General features: G+C 49.1%; 1 protein-coding gene across 9 annotated transcripts in view; it reads right to left on the bottom strand.

Moving 5' to 3' along the window:
- SSBP3 (single stranded DNA binding protein 3) overlaps positions 1-17636 on the bottom strand; it is a 164822-nt gene that overhangs the window by 103823 nt on the left and 43363 nt on the right. For 3 of the 9 annotated variants that reach the window (XM_038537452.1, XM_038537455.1, XM_038537458.1), the window contains exon 2: positions 15109-15290. The exons of the other annotated variants lie outside the window; for them this stretch is intronic. In XM_038537452.1, coding sequence (XP_038393380.1) covers positions 15109-15290 — 182 coding nt within the window. The remainder of the gene's footprint in view (positions 1-15108; positions 15291-17636) is intronic. 9 annotated transcript variants of the gene reach the window in all.

The raw sequence follows: 17636 nt of genomic DNA, 5'->3' as shown, positions 1-17636 counted from the left end.
TGGATCAATAGCCCTCTCAGCGTTGTTCTGCCTCCACCACCTCCACCACCTCCACCACCAGAGGCCAGCAGGGTGGGGCGCCAGGTCTACCCCTCCCCATCCTCACTCCCAGGCAAGGTCTCCCACACCCTGCCTTGTACCACCTACAGAGTTAAAACCCAGCAAACAGAAGGACAGACTCAAGGAAGGGACAGGACACTGGACAGTCTAAAAACTTAAGTTCTGATGTCAGCGCAGCCTTGAAATCCTGGACAAGAGACTTCTTGTACCAGTTTCCTAAGCTAAAAATGTGGGCATATGTCTAAAAACTGAGCGAAGTAATGGGAAGAGGGATGTGGGATGCTGCTGACCAGAACATCCCAAGGACCCTGATCCTGTCCCTCAGGTGCCAGGTTCCCCCAACTAGGCAGACTGTGCTCTGGGTGGAGGCACAGAGCCACCCTGCTGTCACAGATCCTCCCTGCCCACCTCCCCCTCCTACCCCCTCCCCCCCTGGTGAGCTGCCATGCTTTGAGCTCCCTCAAGTGAAAACCCTCCCTATGCCGACAGATGGGAAGTCCTAAAATACAGCGTATGGATCATGTTTCGTGACTAGCAAAACACGCCAGCCGGGACACTTTGAGAACCCGGCCGGTTTTCAGGAACAGGATTTTACACATTTCCCAGGATTGGCGGATCTGTGCTCGCCTCCACCCACCTGCAAGCTCTGGAGCCCAGATCCTGTACCAGGGAGATACTTAGGACAGGTGGAGACCTTTAGGGGAGGGGAAGCCCCACAACCAACAGGTTGGCGGTGCCCTAACCCCCTGTGGCTTTTGTTATTATCATTTACTGAGCACCTACTACATTCCTTGCTACAAATCGGGTGTTTGGCACATGCTCTCAAGTCACAAGGCCTGTGTCGCAGTCCTGACTCTGACTCTAACTCTCTGGCCCTGAGCTCGTCATTTCCCCCTCTGAGTTTTGGCTTTCTTATTTGCGAAATGGGGCTGGGAAATGAGCTGCTACTAACAACCACGGTCACTATTCACAACATCATTAACCATCAGGTAGCTGTCACCAACCCCACCCTACACAAGAACAAAACAGGCACCACAAGGCCATGCTAGTCACAGGGCACACCCAGTGGCAGAGGGGCATGGCTTTTCTGAATGGCCACAGGGAATGGCTTCAAAGGGTCTTCAAACCCCTTGACAGTTATCTGTACATGTGAATATGCATTGTTTGGAGAGAACATCCATCTCATCAGTCTTGCGAGGACCTGTGGGCCCAGGAAGGTGAAAGCTGTGCTCCATACTGGACACACACAGGAGAGCAGTCCTGGACTCTAGGACTTGGAACAAGGATTACACCCATTCCCCACTCCCTTCTCCCCAAAGGAAAGAAACTGGCTGGGTGTTTTTGTTTTTTTGTTTTGTTTTGTTTTTGTTTTGTTTTTTGTTTTGTTTTGTTTTGTTAAGATTTTGAGAGAGAGAGAGCACGCGCATGGGACCAGAGTGATGGGAAGGGGCTAAGGGAGAGGGAGAAGCAGACTCCCTGCTGGGCAGCCAGTGGGGGCAAATATGCCGTGTTGGGGTTCAATCCCAGGACTCTGGGATCATGACCAGAGCCCCCCGAGCCAAAGGCAGACGCTTAATTGACTGAACTACACAGGCACCCCAGAAATTGGCTTTTAGTAACATTAGTTACAAAGAGCTCCAGACTGGAGAAAGGAATGCCATGGGCAGTGAGCATGTGGGCAAGCCTCCTGGAAGGTAAGCCTTGTGCTACACAGGCTCTGGAATCTTACAAGAGGACTTGCAACTTGGCAAACTGAGGCAGGTGGTCTCCACTTCCGAAGGCTCTGAGAAGAAGGGAGACAGTGGCCAGGAGCCAAGCACCTGGCAGCTGAGGAAGCATTCAGTGGGGAGGGTGCTGGCCAAGAGGCACCTATGGTTTGATGGCTGGGCTCAAGCAGCCAAATGGACTGGTATTACCACAGTGCATCTGACCTTCTACGGGCAGGGGCATGTTCAGAAAATAAGTCACACCAACACAATTCAAAACAGGGTATTAACAATATTAATCTTTGGATAATGGGAAGTGCCAGAATTTTATCTCATTTCCTTCAAATGAACATACACCCACAATAGCGCTTGGAAATAAGACATGAAGCTAATTACTCACAACATTACCTATGTGAAGCACATGATCAGTCTCGGCATCGTGAATATTTGCAGAAATAGACTCCTGAGGGCCCCCTCTGGCAATGGGGGACCCAAGCCACTCCCAAAAAAGCTATCACTCTGGAGACAGAGTGAGGAGACCAAAGATACTTCCTTGGATCCCCTGTGGCTTGGTCATTTAGGGACATACAATTGTCCTCCTGTAATGACTGGTAGACGGGGCAGTGAATCTTCTGGACTCAACATGTTTTGTTATCTTCAGAGCGGTGAAGGCCTCGTAAGAGGTGAAAGAATTGAGGGAAATGCCTAATTAATTTTCTTTCTCTTTTTTTGATGGGGTGGGGGTGGGTGACAGAGGAGAGGAAGGATGGCAGAGAGAACAAAGTCCCCCCACTGCCTAAGCCCTTGCCGCCCGCAGACAGCGCTCTGAAGCCTACGGCGCACTGGTGTAAATTTCACTTGGCATGTGTGGTTTTTAGTGGCAGCATTTTGAGGATACATATAATCCTGACTTCCTATTTACATTACATTGGTTTTCACCAACACAATAACTACAAATGCTTTCTGCTCCACTCTTGTCATCTGTGTGGAAATCCTTCTCAGACAGGGAGACTGTAAAGTCGTGGGAAGAATTCTCATTCGTGGCAAGACTAATCTCAGTTCTCTCTCTGTTCCTACAGGAAACTTCTGGGAGGGAAAAAAGGGGGCTGGCCCGACCCGTAAGACACTAACCCACACCTGGCTTCCTGTTCATACACAACAAAACACAGGAGCCCTTATTTAAAAACATCCCTACTGACACGACACAGTGTTTGCCCTTCCGATAAAACAGTTCCTAGCTACCATGGCTGCCTGGGACAGACACCCAGAAGCACACTTCAGAGGCCTCCTAAGCACCACCCTCACTTGGAAGGAGGAAACTTAAGCACTGAAAAAACCTCCAGATCCAGGGGTTCCCAACCACCTCCTTCCAGAGGGCAGGGCGAATAAATCCTGGCTTGATCCAGGTGGCCTCCAAATTAATAAGACAGGAAGACAAAACCATTTCGAAGGTCATCCCTGAAGTAGCTGCATGTAAAAGCCCTGGTCTCCACAGAAGCTTCTCATGGTAAAGGCCATGCAGTACCTCCCCCTATGCAAGGCCAAGCCCAGAATCCTGCCAACACAGGATTCCTAACATGAATGTGCTGGACTGACTGAAATTACAGAATCAGTTGGGGTCTTTAAGGTCCCTTAAAACAAGAATTTGAATACGCTCTCTGGATTTGGGGCCAGCACCAGCATCCTGTGTTGAGGGTTGAACTGGGTCCCTCTAAAAGATACATTCAAGTCCTGACCCTGGTATCTGTAAATGTGACCTGATTTGGAATCAGATCTTTTGAAGATATACTCAAGTTAAGAGGAGGTCATACTGGATTAGGGTGGGGCCCTAACCTACAACTGGTGTCCTTACAAAATAAGAGAAATTTGGGCACACAGACACACAGGGAGAATGCCATGTGATGACAGAGGCAGAGCCTAGACCCATGCAAGCCAAGGAACGCCAAAGACTGCCAGCAATGCCAGAAGATAAGAGACAGGCACAGAAGGAACAGATCCTCCTCTAGGGCCTTCGGGGGAATATGGCCCTGCCAACACCCTGATTTTCAGCTTCAAACCGCCAGTACTATGAAATAATGAATTTCTGTTGCTTAAAGCCAGCCCCCCATAAATAAATAAATAAATAAATAAATAAATAAATAAATAAATAAATAAATAAAGCAAGCAAGCCTGCCCATTGGGGTAATCCTGCAGTACAGTAAACGAATCCATCCTGAATTCTTTCCAACCCTCCAACCTCCAACTACACTCTCATCCACCCCCTTCCTCCCTCTCTGCACTGTTCCCAATGCAGTGTTACATGACCCACTCTCACATCCATGCAACCACCCTTGAACTTCCACCAATATCTGCTGAGACAGGTTAGAGTCCTGTCAGGGACACAAGGTCATCTTTACTGGGTGGTGGACTCTGCCCCTTGGCCTGCCAACTGATTGCAGCCAAGGAGAATCTGAGGCAATGCACAAGGTATTAGGAAATGCAGAGATGTGGGGAAGCAGGTTGAAGGTGGGTGGAAATTAAGAGACTTGGCAGAAAGAAGGAGAGAAAAGGAGAAAGTTCAAAAAGGATCCTGATGGTCAAGGGCACAGACAAGAAAGTGGATGTCATCTCCCCTGCCCGCCATGGCCAGCCACATGCTTATAACTCCCTCCCCTTTCTACCAACTTGACACCTGCCTGCAACTTTACGTCAAGAGCCTGCCAAGCAGGTTAACACTAGAGAGCTGACTACCCACAGAGCTGTTGCATTTTGAGCTTCCACAAAGAGAAAGCTAGCCCGCTTCCATCCAGGGGCTAGGCTTTATTTGTTTTGGATTTTCAATACCTGGAACTTGGTGTGGCCACGTTAACACAGGATGACCAAGATGCTAACCAGGCAGACAAATGAGGTTAAAGGTTTCACATGTTGCCTCATGCTTGCCAACTTAAGGAGCAGAGTCACCTGAGGTCCTGAGGCATAAGGGCAGGTCTTACTCCCCTACAACCCTCGCAACTCAAGATGGCAGCCACCAATGTGCCTCAAGCAGCGAGGCCAGGGGACTGACAGAAGTCAATGGGAAAGTCATCTTCCACTTCTATGAAACCACCAGAAGCAAAAGAATCCTCCAGCAGGGGCAGTGGCAGTGATGATGGTAATACACATCTAGCCGGTTAGAGATCACACCAGAACCTTGTACCAAGGTTCTGGCACTCACATGCAAAGCAAATCCACAAAATGAAGCTGGCCTCAAGTGACAGGTGCAGCGCTGGACAGGCAGCCTAACATCTTGTTGAGAACCTGGGCTTGGTTCGAAACCCAGCTCCAACTGCCTTCAAGCTGTATGCCATGCATCCAGCCAGCAAGGATTTACTGAACACCTACTATGTGCTCTCGGTGGCCTCACTTGCAAAAATCGGGTGACAATACCTGCCTTCCTGAAGCTCTTCTGAGGACGGAACATCGAGACACATATAAAATGCCCAGCACAATGCTGGGCATATTAAAAAGAGCCCTTGTGAAAGAGATCAGAGTTATTATGGTCCTATTTTCCAAATCAGAGCTTGACACCCAAGGTCTCCATTAGTACCAACCCCTAGAATGTCAGCTCCATGAGGACAGGCAGGGTTATCATCTGTACTGTTCCCTGCTGTACTCCAGAACCTACAACTGTGCCTGGCACATGGTAAGCACTCAAATGATAGATGAACACCTGCTGGGTGCCAGAAATCTAAGGCACCCACTATTGGCAGAGGTATTAAAACGGTCATGACAGGGCAGCCTGGGGGGCTCAGCAGTTAGGCGCCACCTTCAGCCCAGGGCCTGATCTTGGAGTCCCAGGATCAGGTCCCACATAGGGCTCCCTGCATGGAGCCTGCTTCTCCCTCTGCCTGTGTCTCTGCGTCTCTCTCTCTCGGTCTCTCATGAATAAATGAATAACATCTTAAAAAAAAAAAAAAAAACTGTCATGACATGCAGAACAAAAGGACAGAAATCTGATATTATAAACAAGGATTCTGCTTCCCAACAACCGAGGAATGAAAGGGCCACAGGATCCCCCTAAATGAAGCCAAATTAAAAGAGGAAACCAGCACGGAGCTGCCTCTGGTTGCAGCCTTGGAGAAGCACACAGGCTCCACCTGAATCAAGCAGGTAAAGGATTAGTGACATCTTAGTATTCTTCATAAACTGAGGTCATCATACAAGATAGGTAGCCAAGGAGGAAACGAGTGTAGAAGCGCTAGAAAAACATATAGAAATCACTGCTTTACAGATATCTTTTTCAAGAGAGAGCTCCCACTTTAGTCAGGATTCACAAAAATGCCCCCTTTTTTAACTTTATACCCGTTTCTACTTCACGTTCAAACACCCTGGCAAGTGTCCTGAAATGCATAACACAAATTGCTGGCCATGTTGAGCTCCTTCGTCCATCACCCACCCAGGGTCCCTTCGGCCATGGCTGTTGGCTGTCACTCCAACTCTCCTACCCCAGATTAAACCTCACCAAACCCTAACCTGGGTACTGAACTGGAAATGCCTTTACCATTCCACCCCTAAGGGCTGTATCTCACCTGCCACTTCCCCCCTGGGACTATTAAGAACCACTATGATTAAGACTCAGGGGGCATCTGCATGGAAAAGCAGGACACCAGGGGGACACCTGAAGGCCAAACCACCGCCTTCTTGAGGTGAGTGACCCGAGGGCAGGTTGCTTCCCTTCCCTGAGCTCCAGGCCCACCAGCCAGAAAAACTGGTACACGATAGTAACAGTGCCTCCCCACTGGGTTGTTGTAGAGGGCTGAAAGAAAGAATAAGGGAATGGCTCCTAAGGGGTCCTCTTCCAAAGTGAGACACAAATGCCGTTACTAGGTACTCTGGTCTTCACTTTCTCACCGCGGAAGGATGGACCAACATACATGCTAGAAAACTGGCCCAAGCGCAAGGCAGCCCTTGCAAAGCAGATGGGGTCTTCGTTTTTCTCAAGTGCTGAACAAGTCCAAGAAAGGCTGTGGTGCGATTTACAAGGGCCACAGCCAAGAGAGATTTATACGCGTATGGCCTTCTGATGGCTTTCTAAGACCGTGCACACCCTCGTTTGGCTGAGGACCTCAGCAGCAAGTAATTTTCTAATTGATTCATTAGCACTCCAATCAACTACTACTTTAGACACAAAGGGCCCCACTCGGGTCTGAATGCCTAAGCCAGGGATACTGGATGAATGAACCACTCGCCTCTGGTTAGCTCGGCCCAGAGACTGTGAAGAGAACCCCCAGAGGCCCTCCAGGAACCATACCTACCTGGGAAAATTACCCAGAGTCTGGAAACAGAGCCTACACAGCTTCTTAACTGGTATTTTTTGTAATGAGAGTCTTCTGACTAGAACATGATTATGCAAAAATGCTACATGAATGAGATCTTAGGCAAAAAGCCTGACAGGAGATACAACCCCCATTACACACCCCCCCAAAAGAAGTTAGCACAACGTTCGTTTAAGTGGTGGAATGATGGGGTGACTTTTTCTTCTGCTTTTCAGAATGAGCATGTACAGGACATTTAATTCCTTCAGTTTTCTCAGGTGTAAAGCCACAGCAATTACACCCAATTCCCAGTTACTATAAGGATGAAATTAGATTATGTATGAATAAGCAGCACCCAAGAGCTGTGGGCACTGGACAGTGTACCAGCCTTACCCACCAGCTCAGTGACGAGAGGGCCAAACTGCCTCTCAGGCCAATAATCAGAGTTATGCTCAGGGAGGTTATAAATTACTCCTGTCACTTGTGAATTGTTGAAGCCACAAATGCTAAAAATTCACAGATCTCAAGGGTAAAGCTGTGATAATTTAAATATAAATTAAGCTTTAAAAACAATCCTCCTTCATTATTCCATATTCCTCTGGCATAGGAGATACTCACATAGGACAAGGTTCCTCAACAGATTCACCTAAATAAGAAGGAACATGCAGCAGATGCTATAAGGGAATGGTCAGAAACTTCACAGGCCCTCATGAGATTCAGGACCTGCTTGTTGCCTGTACACTCAGATGTCGAGAAGTCCTCAAATGTAACGTGGCATTTTGGAAAGATTTCTGACTCACCCAAGCCTGGATCAGCACTCTCAACCCACTCAAGCAGCCAGCCATCCACCCAACCCACCCTCCCACCTACCCATCACCCATCCAAACATTTCAAGGTTTATTCTCCACAAGGAACTCCCAAGAAACTGGGAACTCTCAGCAAATAGGCTTCCTTATTATGAAAGATAAAAACTTAGCAAGCACCGTCAATCTGCACAGCCTTGGGCTACATGGAGATCAAGGTACATGAAAGGACCAAAGGCCTAAAGATACTAGTTTCCTCATCAAAACCCAAAACTTCAGGGATGCCTGGGTGGCTCAGTGCTTGAGCATCTGCCTTCAGCTCAGGACGTGATCCCATAGTCCCGGGATCAAGTCCTGCATCGGGCTTCCTGCATGGAGCCTGCTTCTCCCTCTGCCTCTCTCTCTCTCTCTCTCTGTCTCTCATGAATAAATAAATAAATAAAATCTTAACAAAACAAAACTTCAGAAACTAGCACAGGACATCTTAGGAAGTTTGAAGGAAATTGATTCAAGTCCTACTTCACCTAGCAAGAAGTCACCTGTTACCCCAGGAAGTGACATACTCCAGAAAAACTGAATGTGTCCAAATTTCTTGGCTGGTAGGTATGGAGGTTTCCTCAAGTGACATTGTGAAAAGGAGTCAAACTTTTCCACAAAAATTCCTGAGAGAACCTTTGTCAGAAACTGTCCGCACTGGGTCTGCATCCACCCCACACTTCCTATGAGGCTTCGTCTCATCTCCAAACCCCCACCTCTCTTCCCCTCACCTCCCACTCTCTAGAGAAGAAAGTCATCCATTTCATGTCTTACTATGGCAACATTAACACAACAAGGCAAACAGAAAACGTGGGTGGCTATCCTGAATCTCACCTCACCAGGCTCTGGGCAGGAAGCAGCTGCATTTCACTCATCTTTATGACCATCCGAGGATCTACCATGATTGGCATTGTACTCACTACTATTATTACTGTTGGCAGAAATACACAGAATAATGCAAAATTTGAGAACCACCTCCCCCCAATCTCAATCAACTGCTTTAAAACGTCAATATGGGGGTAATTTTTTTTTTAAGATTTTATTTATTTATTCATGAGAGACACAGAGAGAGAGGCAGTGACACAGGCAAAGGGAGAAGCAAGCTCCATGCAGGAAGCCCAATGTGGGACTCAATCCCAGGACTCTGGGCTTTAGGCAGGCACTAAACCACTGAGCCATCCAGGCATCCCTATGGGGGTAAATTCTTTGCCAATTTTTTTTGCTCTAAAATAGAGGATGGTTCATGATAGAAGAACCTCAACAAAATCCATGAGGCTCAACTAAGATTCCCCCCACTTTACAACAAGCACAAAACCTACCCAACCCCATAGAATATAAGCAGACTCCGAGGGGCATCCCTTGAATGGCAAACCTGAGAACTCTAGGAGAAAACTGGGGGCACAAGGTCAGAGGGAAGAGCTGGTCCTCAAGTAGTCCATCCTCTGTGTGGCCATCAGTTTCCTCATCCATAAGGAAACCACTGAGGCTCTCCATACACCTCTGCCATGGGGGAGGGCAGGGTTCTGAGGGCCTCGGCCAGCTCTGGAGCCAATACAGTTTGTTTTCTTTATTCTGCATCTAACCAGGCTTCGGCGCTCTAATTACAACACAGCACATCTATTCTTTCCATGGAAATCAGGCCCATTGTGAGAGAAAGAATTTTGGACAAAAATCTAAGTCAAAGTGGGAAAGAACAAAATCACCTCCACTTTTATATCCTAGAGGTCCCAGAAATCTTCACGTCAACCCATGTGCCCCCACTCCACCCAGTGACTTACCCTTAATACACACACACACACACACACAAAACCCAATCCCAGCAGCTTCAATCCTGAAGATCTCTTCCTTTAGTTGTTCTAAGATGCTTCACTTGTAAAGGCCCTGTGGACCTGATCTGGCCTTCCCACCCCTAAGCCAAGAAGATCTCTCCCCGTAGGAAAATTAAAACTTAGAGTATCCAGGTGAACCACCTGAGAATCAGAACCCAATTCTGATCAACCTCTCTAGGTTCCACAGAAGACAGACAAAAGTGGGCAGAAGGCTGCCCACAAGATGTGGCCTGACCCCTGTCTCCCCCACAGTGCCGCCCAAAGGCGAGGGCTTGAAATGCATTAAAATGCCTGAAATGGACAAATTAACACAAGCCAGATAAAAACTAGCTAAAACCCTAAAGCCACCTTCTACAGTGACCAAAAAGCCAGCCTGAGGTCCAGAAGTACAAAGAGACTTTGCCAAGACGCTGCTTCCATCCCCAGACCTGGACTGAGTGATGGGAGAGGGATGGAGGACGATGAGGTCAATTTCAGTGTTTTACAGGTGGAAGACTGTGGTGCAGAGGAGACTGACCACCCAAAGTACACGGGCACAAGAAGCTGGGCTGGCCGTGGGCCCTCAGCTGCAGGTGGCACACCATGTGCCCTCCCAAGAATACTCCCACATCCCAACACGGGGTCATGCTGGCCAGCAATGGGTGACTCTTTCATTCCACTGCCCCAAACGATCCTCTGAACTGTAATCCTACTGCCTATGGACTCTCCTGATCTTATGAGGATGCATGTCCTTTTATCATCTGCAGTGTAGGTGCACCTCCCAATCCCTCAAACTCCCACCCATCAAGAGACACATTCCAGCCCAACCTTCTCACACACCTGCCATACACACAGTAGATGGGACGGTCCAACACGGACCTGGTATAGCAGGGGAAAGTCCCTGTGTGGGATCCAGAAGCCCCAGGAGTGGAATATGCCATTGCTTCTGGTCCTTAGCTTCTGCGTCTATGAAATGGGAACAGTGAGCCTCCATAGCTGTCCTCTGGGCCTTTAACCCACAGACCTCTCTGCACAGAGCTAACTCTCTCAATGGGGAGAGGCAGTAAGCCATATAAAATTCCCTGACAAACCCCAGGCACACTCAACCTCTCTAGAGGGAAGAAATTCAGAAAAGCAAGAAACCCAAGAAGCCAACCAATTGGAAATCCCTTTGAACCTGGGCCCAGGCTAACATGTAACTCTGCACAGGACACAGTGCTTAGGAAAGCACAGCCTCTACACATGCCAATTATCAGGCCCATGGATTTCTGGGCAATTACAGCCAAGGGGAAGAGAGGAGAAACAGAGCCGACCCCTCTGAGAAAGGTGTCCTCAATACAAGGTCACTCTAAAGGAAGGTCCCTCAGACTAGGAGCCTCTCTGGCCAGGACCATGATGAGACCTGTCCATTCTCTGCAGGGCCCAACACATGCAACCTCTAACCAACATCTGCTGAGTGAACGAATGAGACTAACTATCCTGTCCTACTTCTCTCTGCTCTGGGCACCAGGCTGGGAGCACAGGAGACATGCAACTCATGTGCTGAACTGAATTTCTGGACCACGTCCATCTGGAGGTATATACAGAAGGAGGGAACCCAGTGTAAATATTGCAATGGGGGGGTCTCTCCCGACCTTAAATAGGACCCCCAAAATTTAAGGATTCTTGTCCAACTAAAGACGTTCCCTGAAAATCCTTCTAAAAAGCCAGTCCCCTCTGAGGGCACTAGGAAACAGGATTCGATTTACACGGTGGTGTTTCAAGAAGGCAGCTATTGTATGCAGGAAAATGAACCGGAGTGCAGTCTTCTATCCACACCCTCCTCTTTGTGCAAGGGGACAAGTCCCACATTAGGGTTCCTGGAACCCAGCTCCCTCTCCTCCGCCCACCCTGCCTGGCCAGACCCCCATTAACGCACTGCTAGTGCCATCAACACTGTTGTTTTGGAATGTGCCAGTAATTCTAGTGGCAGGAACAGCAAGCTTTAAGCTCAGCAGAGAAACCAGCTGGAGAGGCAGCCTCATGAAATAATGAAATGCCAAACCAACCCCTACATCTTCTCCAGTCTCTCAGGTCACCTACCAGATTAGAAGGCCTGTTGCTACGGCAACCATATCTTGCAAGTGCCGGCTGAACTTCCCCATAATTTTTAACCCTTTAACTAGCTTGAGGAGGGTAGTGTGCAGGCGAGCCCAAACCATGGAGAGTTGGCTGGCTCTGGCTGTGCTTTTACAAATTAAAGCAAGGACGGAGAAAAGCAGCGGGCAGGGGGAAAGGCGAAGGTCCCACTTAAGCAAACAGACAATGCAGAAGAGAAACGTAGCACACATCCACCTTGCCATCAGCCACAGAACCACCACGATGGGTGCCGCACAGCAAACTTTTCATGCACCTGGCAACTCCTGCAAAGTGCGGGAGCCAGGACAAGATGAGAATAAACAAAGCCAGGACGGGACTGTGCCTGCCCCTCCCGGCCAGGCTCTGTGCCCCTGCGCTGCAGACTTTGCCGGGCCCTTCTGTGGTAAGCAGAAGGCGGACAGGAGCCAGGCGGAGGGGGACAGATGGCCAGGCAAGCACTGGCACTTTCCAGTTGTCTGATAGACGCCTGCTGCCAAACAAGCTCCCACCTCCCTGCAGCCCCCCCCGCGCCCCCCCCCCCGCCCAGTACACACACACACACACACACACACACACACACACACACACGCGCACACACGCACGGCTCCTGGAAACTGCATACAGCCTCCAAGGCACTGGAGCACCAGAGCTCTGGGGGTCGCTCCGTCCCTCCTCTGATCCCCCCACATCTGCAAGGCGTGGGGGATGCGCAGGCAGGAGCATCCACTCCCTCAATCGTCCAGGCTACTCTCTCTCTCCTTTCAGGGGGAAGGTCTTTCACACACACCCCCAACCCCCAGCCACTAAACCCTCTTTGTGCTCCACGACCAGAGTTCATTGGGTCCTTCAGGAATAAATCTTAAAAATGACTCTCCTCAGCCTCTCAGATTTGATGGGAGAAACTTAATGAAACCATGCAGGGGCAGAAAAACACCAGCCAGACTCCAGTACTAGGGGGTGAAGCCAGCCCCTTTACCTCACACCACACTGTCTGTTGTGGGGGGGGGCATGAAGGAGAAAGGGAATAGGGCCAGTAAGCATGAGCAGAGGCTCCTGACCCACAGTCCGACTGATGGGGGGTCCTGTGTGGTTTCCCAGAGGCCGAGAAGAGGTCTCTGGAAGGAGGGAAGCAAGAAGGGGCTAAGTCCACATGAGAGCAAAGACAAAGCCTAATAAAGGCACAGGAGGGAGGGGGAAAAGGAAGCAGGCACCCTGGGACCCAAAGGACAGGCTGGACAGCAGCAGGGGATGGAGGGTGCTGCCCATGTCTCTCGAGAGTGCCTAGCACAGCACTGCCTGCCACACTCCCGCCCCCCCCTCCCACAGCAGGCACTGGACAAATGCTGCACACACACACCACAACCCCATGCTTGACAGAAGGCAGTAGATTCAGTTGGGGGGGAGGGGCGCCTGGGTGGCTTAGTTGGTTGAGCATCTGACTGATTTCAGCTCAGATCATGATCTCAGGGTCGTGAGATCATGCCTGGCAATGGCAACAGGCTCAGCACTCAGTGCAGAACCCACTTGAAACTCTCTCTCTTCCCCTGAACCTTCCCCATATTTACATGGGCTTGCCCTCTTCCTCTCTCTCTCTCTCTTAAATAAATTTTTAAAATATATTTTTTTAAAAAGTAAGTTGGGTGGGGGGCAGGATGTACAACATGGGGGTCAGGAGTGCTTCAGTAGGTTTTCTTGGAGAGCAGGAAGGGGGTGCCTTGCCAGTGTCCCAACACTATTAGCAGAGAAAAAGGAGAAAATTCAACCCTTCCCATCCCTGTCACCTTAACTCCCTGCCCCATATTCAACCACTGTCCATCCAGCCTGGCCACCTCCACCTGTCACCCATGCAGCTGGACACCTGGGAGCAAATCCAGTCCAGTATATTAAAGTCCTAATGTTCTCTCTGCCAAGTAATTAACAAAACGTACCACAAACGGCACAGCGCCTGGAGAGGAGGGATGATTTTTTATTAGCATGTTCACCTGTCACCCAGGCCTTCCACACGCAGAGCAGTCAGTCAGTCAGGTTAAAGAGGAGCTGAGCAGAGGCTGTGGGGTGGGGGAAGCTCTGTCCCTGCCAAGAGGAAAGGCAATACTTCGGCTAGAGTTTTATCGTTGGGCTGCATGCACTGGCCACCGTGATACCTGGGGTATACCTCCAGAAAGAGCTGGAGAAGGACCCTCCAAAGCCAAGGCAGTTAGGCAATCAGTGCTCACAGAATACTCCCCATACCATCCAGACACGGGGGTGTCCTTATAGTCGAATCTCCTTCCCTAACCTACTCAAGGGCTGGGCTGTGACCACACGTTTACATCCCTCTGCAGTGTCCAGGATGGGGCAGGAGCTCCAAGAACATTTGGGAGATAAAAAGGAAATCAGCTTTTCCATTGTAACCCTCCAGATGGGCAGGCTGCCACCAAGCTTATCCATTGTTTGGTCTCATGTATCCAAATCCTTAGGTTCATTCAATAAATCCTTACTGAGCACTTACTATGTGCCAGGCATTGTGCGTACAAGCATGAGGACTAACACACCTGTCTGCCCTCGAGGAACACCTCTCATCTGGCAGCTCTTCTCTGTGCACCACCAGCTCTCCACCCCTGCCTGTGCTCAGCAGGCCCTCGGTATTTGATGGAAATGCTGGACTCTTAGACTCTCATCAGGTGCACCCCTGAGGCTTGGCCAGCGTGCCCAGTTCAGGTGGAGATAGACAAAGGCAAGGGCAGAGTCATAGGGCTTCTGTGCAAACCCCAGTAGCCAATGGCCAAGGCAAACCAGCCAGAAGCCTCACTGACAATTCCACAACTGTTAAACTAAAGACCCTGTCGTAGGGGGCTGCAGTTCTGGCCTTGCTCCAGGTTAGAAAGCACCAGGAAAAGAGACAAGAAGCCTGGCTTCCAGCCACAAAACCTAACTTAACCTGCCATGTGACAGGAGAACGGGGTACAAGTTGATTTCTAACCTCTGGCCCACAGTATCCCCCGATGTAAACCAAGGGAGTGGTCCCATCTAACATCTGAAGACACCCTAACAAGCAACATCAGGAGAGAATCACCATCCTGGCCAGACAGGGCTTTGGAACAAAGGACCCAGCAAAGAGGATTCCAGGCAGAGTGGGCACCCTGCTACCATGTCCCCACCCACCCACGCTCTCAACAACACAGGGAAATTCTACCCACAGCTCTGAATAATAATAGAAGTAACATTTAGGTAAGGTTGGGGATTAAGCTAAACCTCACATAAGAGGCAGGGATGTTGGCATTTGGAAGCAGGAAACAGGCCTGGGAACGTACTTAATACCTACCACAGAGCAAAGCGGATCACGGCCAGCTCCTGACTCAAGAGCATCTTCGCCCCTGCCACACTTCTCCCTCTTGCCAACTCCAGACACTTCGAGGGTGCCAGGCCAAAGAGTGGGGCTGGAGGTCAGTTTTGGAAGCCACATTTTCAGAAGAACATTGGCAAACCAGAAGCCAGGAGAGAAGCCTTCCAAAACAGAACAGGAGCTATTTTAAATGGAAACCCATTGGTGGAGGCGGAGAAGTTTTATGGGAAGAACAGAGAACATGAATGAGTTGCTATAATTAACCACCCCCCCAAAAAAAAAAAGCATAAAGAAGAGGGCATCTTTCTACTTGGTGGTGGTAATACCAAGAACAATTAGAATTAATTCTAATTGTCTAAAACTGAAACGTGCCATCCCATCAGGTGGTGAGTTCCCCATCACTGAACATGAAGCAGATGCCGGAGAGAAAACTTGGGCCAGGGAGGCTCAAGTTCAGAAGGGACTTTAGAGGTTATCAATTGATAAAATGCTGATGGCAGGGAAATGCAAAGGGAAGCATTCGGGCCTTTCATATTTTAAAATAGCTTTTCCTTAAGGGGGGGGGGGGGGGTAAGAAAAGCAAGGGGAAAAAAAGTGTAGGACTCCCAAGGAGGACTTGAAAATGTTCTTCCTGCCCCTAACCTACAGAGGGCTTTTTATCAACAGAAAGTTTCCCTGAGACAACCTTGGTCAAATTCTTGCGGGCTGCAGAGGTCACTGTTTTTCTGGCAAAAGCTGCAGGTGGCAACTGAGACCATGGCTAAGTAAGAAAGCTCCATTATGTAAACACTAAAATGCTTAGGGTGCCTCTGCAGAGCACAGAATCAGATAGCAAGCTGGGGAGCAGACCCCATATAAGAAATGAGGCAGACCGGCACTCATCATTTTAAGGGGGCAAGCTGCCACGTAGGCATCGTACGCCAGCATCCTACAACCTGGCATGCTGAGGGTGGACGGTGAGCTGCAAAGAGCAGTCAACACTCACCACCTACAGGGAAAACTGTTCCGATCACGAATCAGAGGGTTACCATGGACTCAAAGCACGACCTCCACGCCCTGCCGGGTATCAGTGAGAACCAAGTATATTATAATCGCTACTCAGAATTTCATTTACTTGCTGAATGCTTAGGACCTAGAACAGTGCCCCGCACATAACATGTGCTCAAGAAATACTTATAGAAAGAACAGGTATTTAAAACGAATAAGCAAACCAAGTGGGGCACCTGGGTGGCTCAGTGGTTAAGCATCTGCCTTTGGCTCAGGTGGTGATCCTGGGGTCCTGGGATTGAATCCCACATCGGGCTCCCCATGGGGAGCCTGCTTCTCCCTCTGCCTATGTCTCTGCCGCTCTGTCTCTCATAAAGAAATAAATAAAATCTTTAAAAAAAAAAAAAAAAGGCAAACCAAGTATCTTCTCCCTTAGTTTTAGAGTCAATTACGTAACTTCTTTTCTCCCGCTGATTCACCTCTCTCCTTGTGTTCAGGCTCAAAATATTACATGAAAATTATTTTTGCATTCTCCAATTCTATGGTGGGATAAAGGAGCTGTCTAGAAGCTTAGGGTAAGAAGCTATGGCATGGGAACATGGAACCCTCAATTTGAGCTCCACAGGGGTAGGAATTTTTGTCTGTTTTGTTCACTGCTTTATCCTCAATAATGTGGTACAACACTGGCACATGGTTCGTACTCAACAAACATCGTAAAAGCACGAGCAAACACATTCACTGTACGATCTTGGCACATCGCTTCTCTCTACAGGCCATCTTTTCTCAACCAGAAAATGTTAATGCCACCGGGCTCAGGGGTCCCCAGCCAGCTCTAATATGTTCCAAAGTCTGTGATCCAGGTGAGCTGGCCTACAAATGGCTTTGATCAGAAGACTGCCTGGGTCCCCTCAGGAGCTTCCACAAGGAAGGAAGCTAGGAGGCAGTGTGGTGCCATAGAAAGAACACAGGCTTTGGAGCCCAAATGTTTAAATCCCAGCTCAGCTCAAGACACAGGACTTAAGGGAATGTCATTGAACCTCCTAGAGCCTCAACTTCCTCATCTGCAAATTGGGGAGACCACGCCTAGCTACCTGTTCAGGTTGCAGCCTGGATTATAGGATAATGCACATAAAAGCCCCTTGAAAGGGTTAAGGTTAGCACAGAGCAAGGCCCCACAAACCCTCACTCACAGAGGGACCCACGTCATTTCCAGCTCTAGGCTTTACAATTACTTCTACCCTTAAGGAGAAGATGCCAATTTGGGACAAAGTATAATCAAGACCAGCTCACAAGGTCACATTATTTGAAGATTCACAATCTGTAACTTGGCCTGTCCTATGTACAAAGATGTAAATGTTTACCATGTGCAGTTCATCTCGAGCTTTTTGCTCCCTTCTCAGAAGACTGAACAGACAGTGGTTTAATGAAGAGAAGGGGAAATATTTGGAAAACTGACCACCCCTAGTAAGTAGACAAGAGCCCTTCTGAAGCTGCAAAATTCAACCCATGCTGGTGGCTGG

This window comes from Canis lupus, chromosome 5 (assembly GCF_011100685.1).
Source record: "Canis lupus familiaris isolate Mischka breed German Shepherd chromosome 5, alternate assembly UU_Cfam_GSD_1.0, whole genome shotgun sequence".
Classification (NCBI taxonomy): Eukaryota; Metazoa; Chordata; class Mammalia; order Carnivora; family Canidae; genus Canis; species Canis lupus.
The sequence above is the reverse complement of the archived record's forward strand: the minus strand, read 5'-3'. Positions and strand labels throughout refer to the sequence as shown.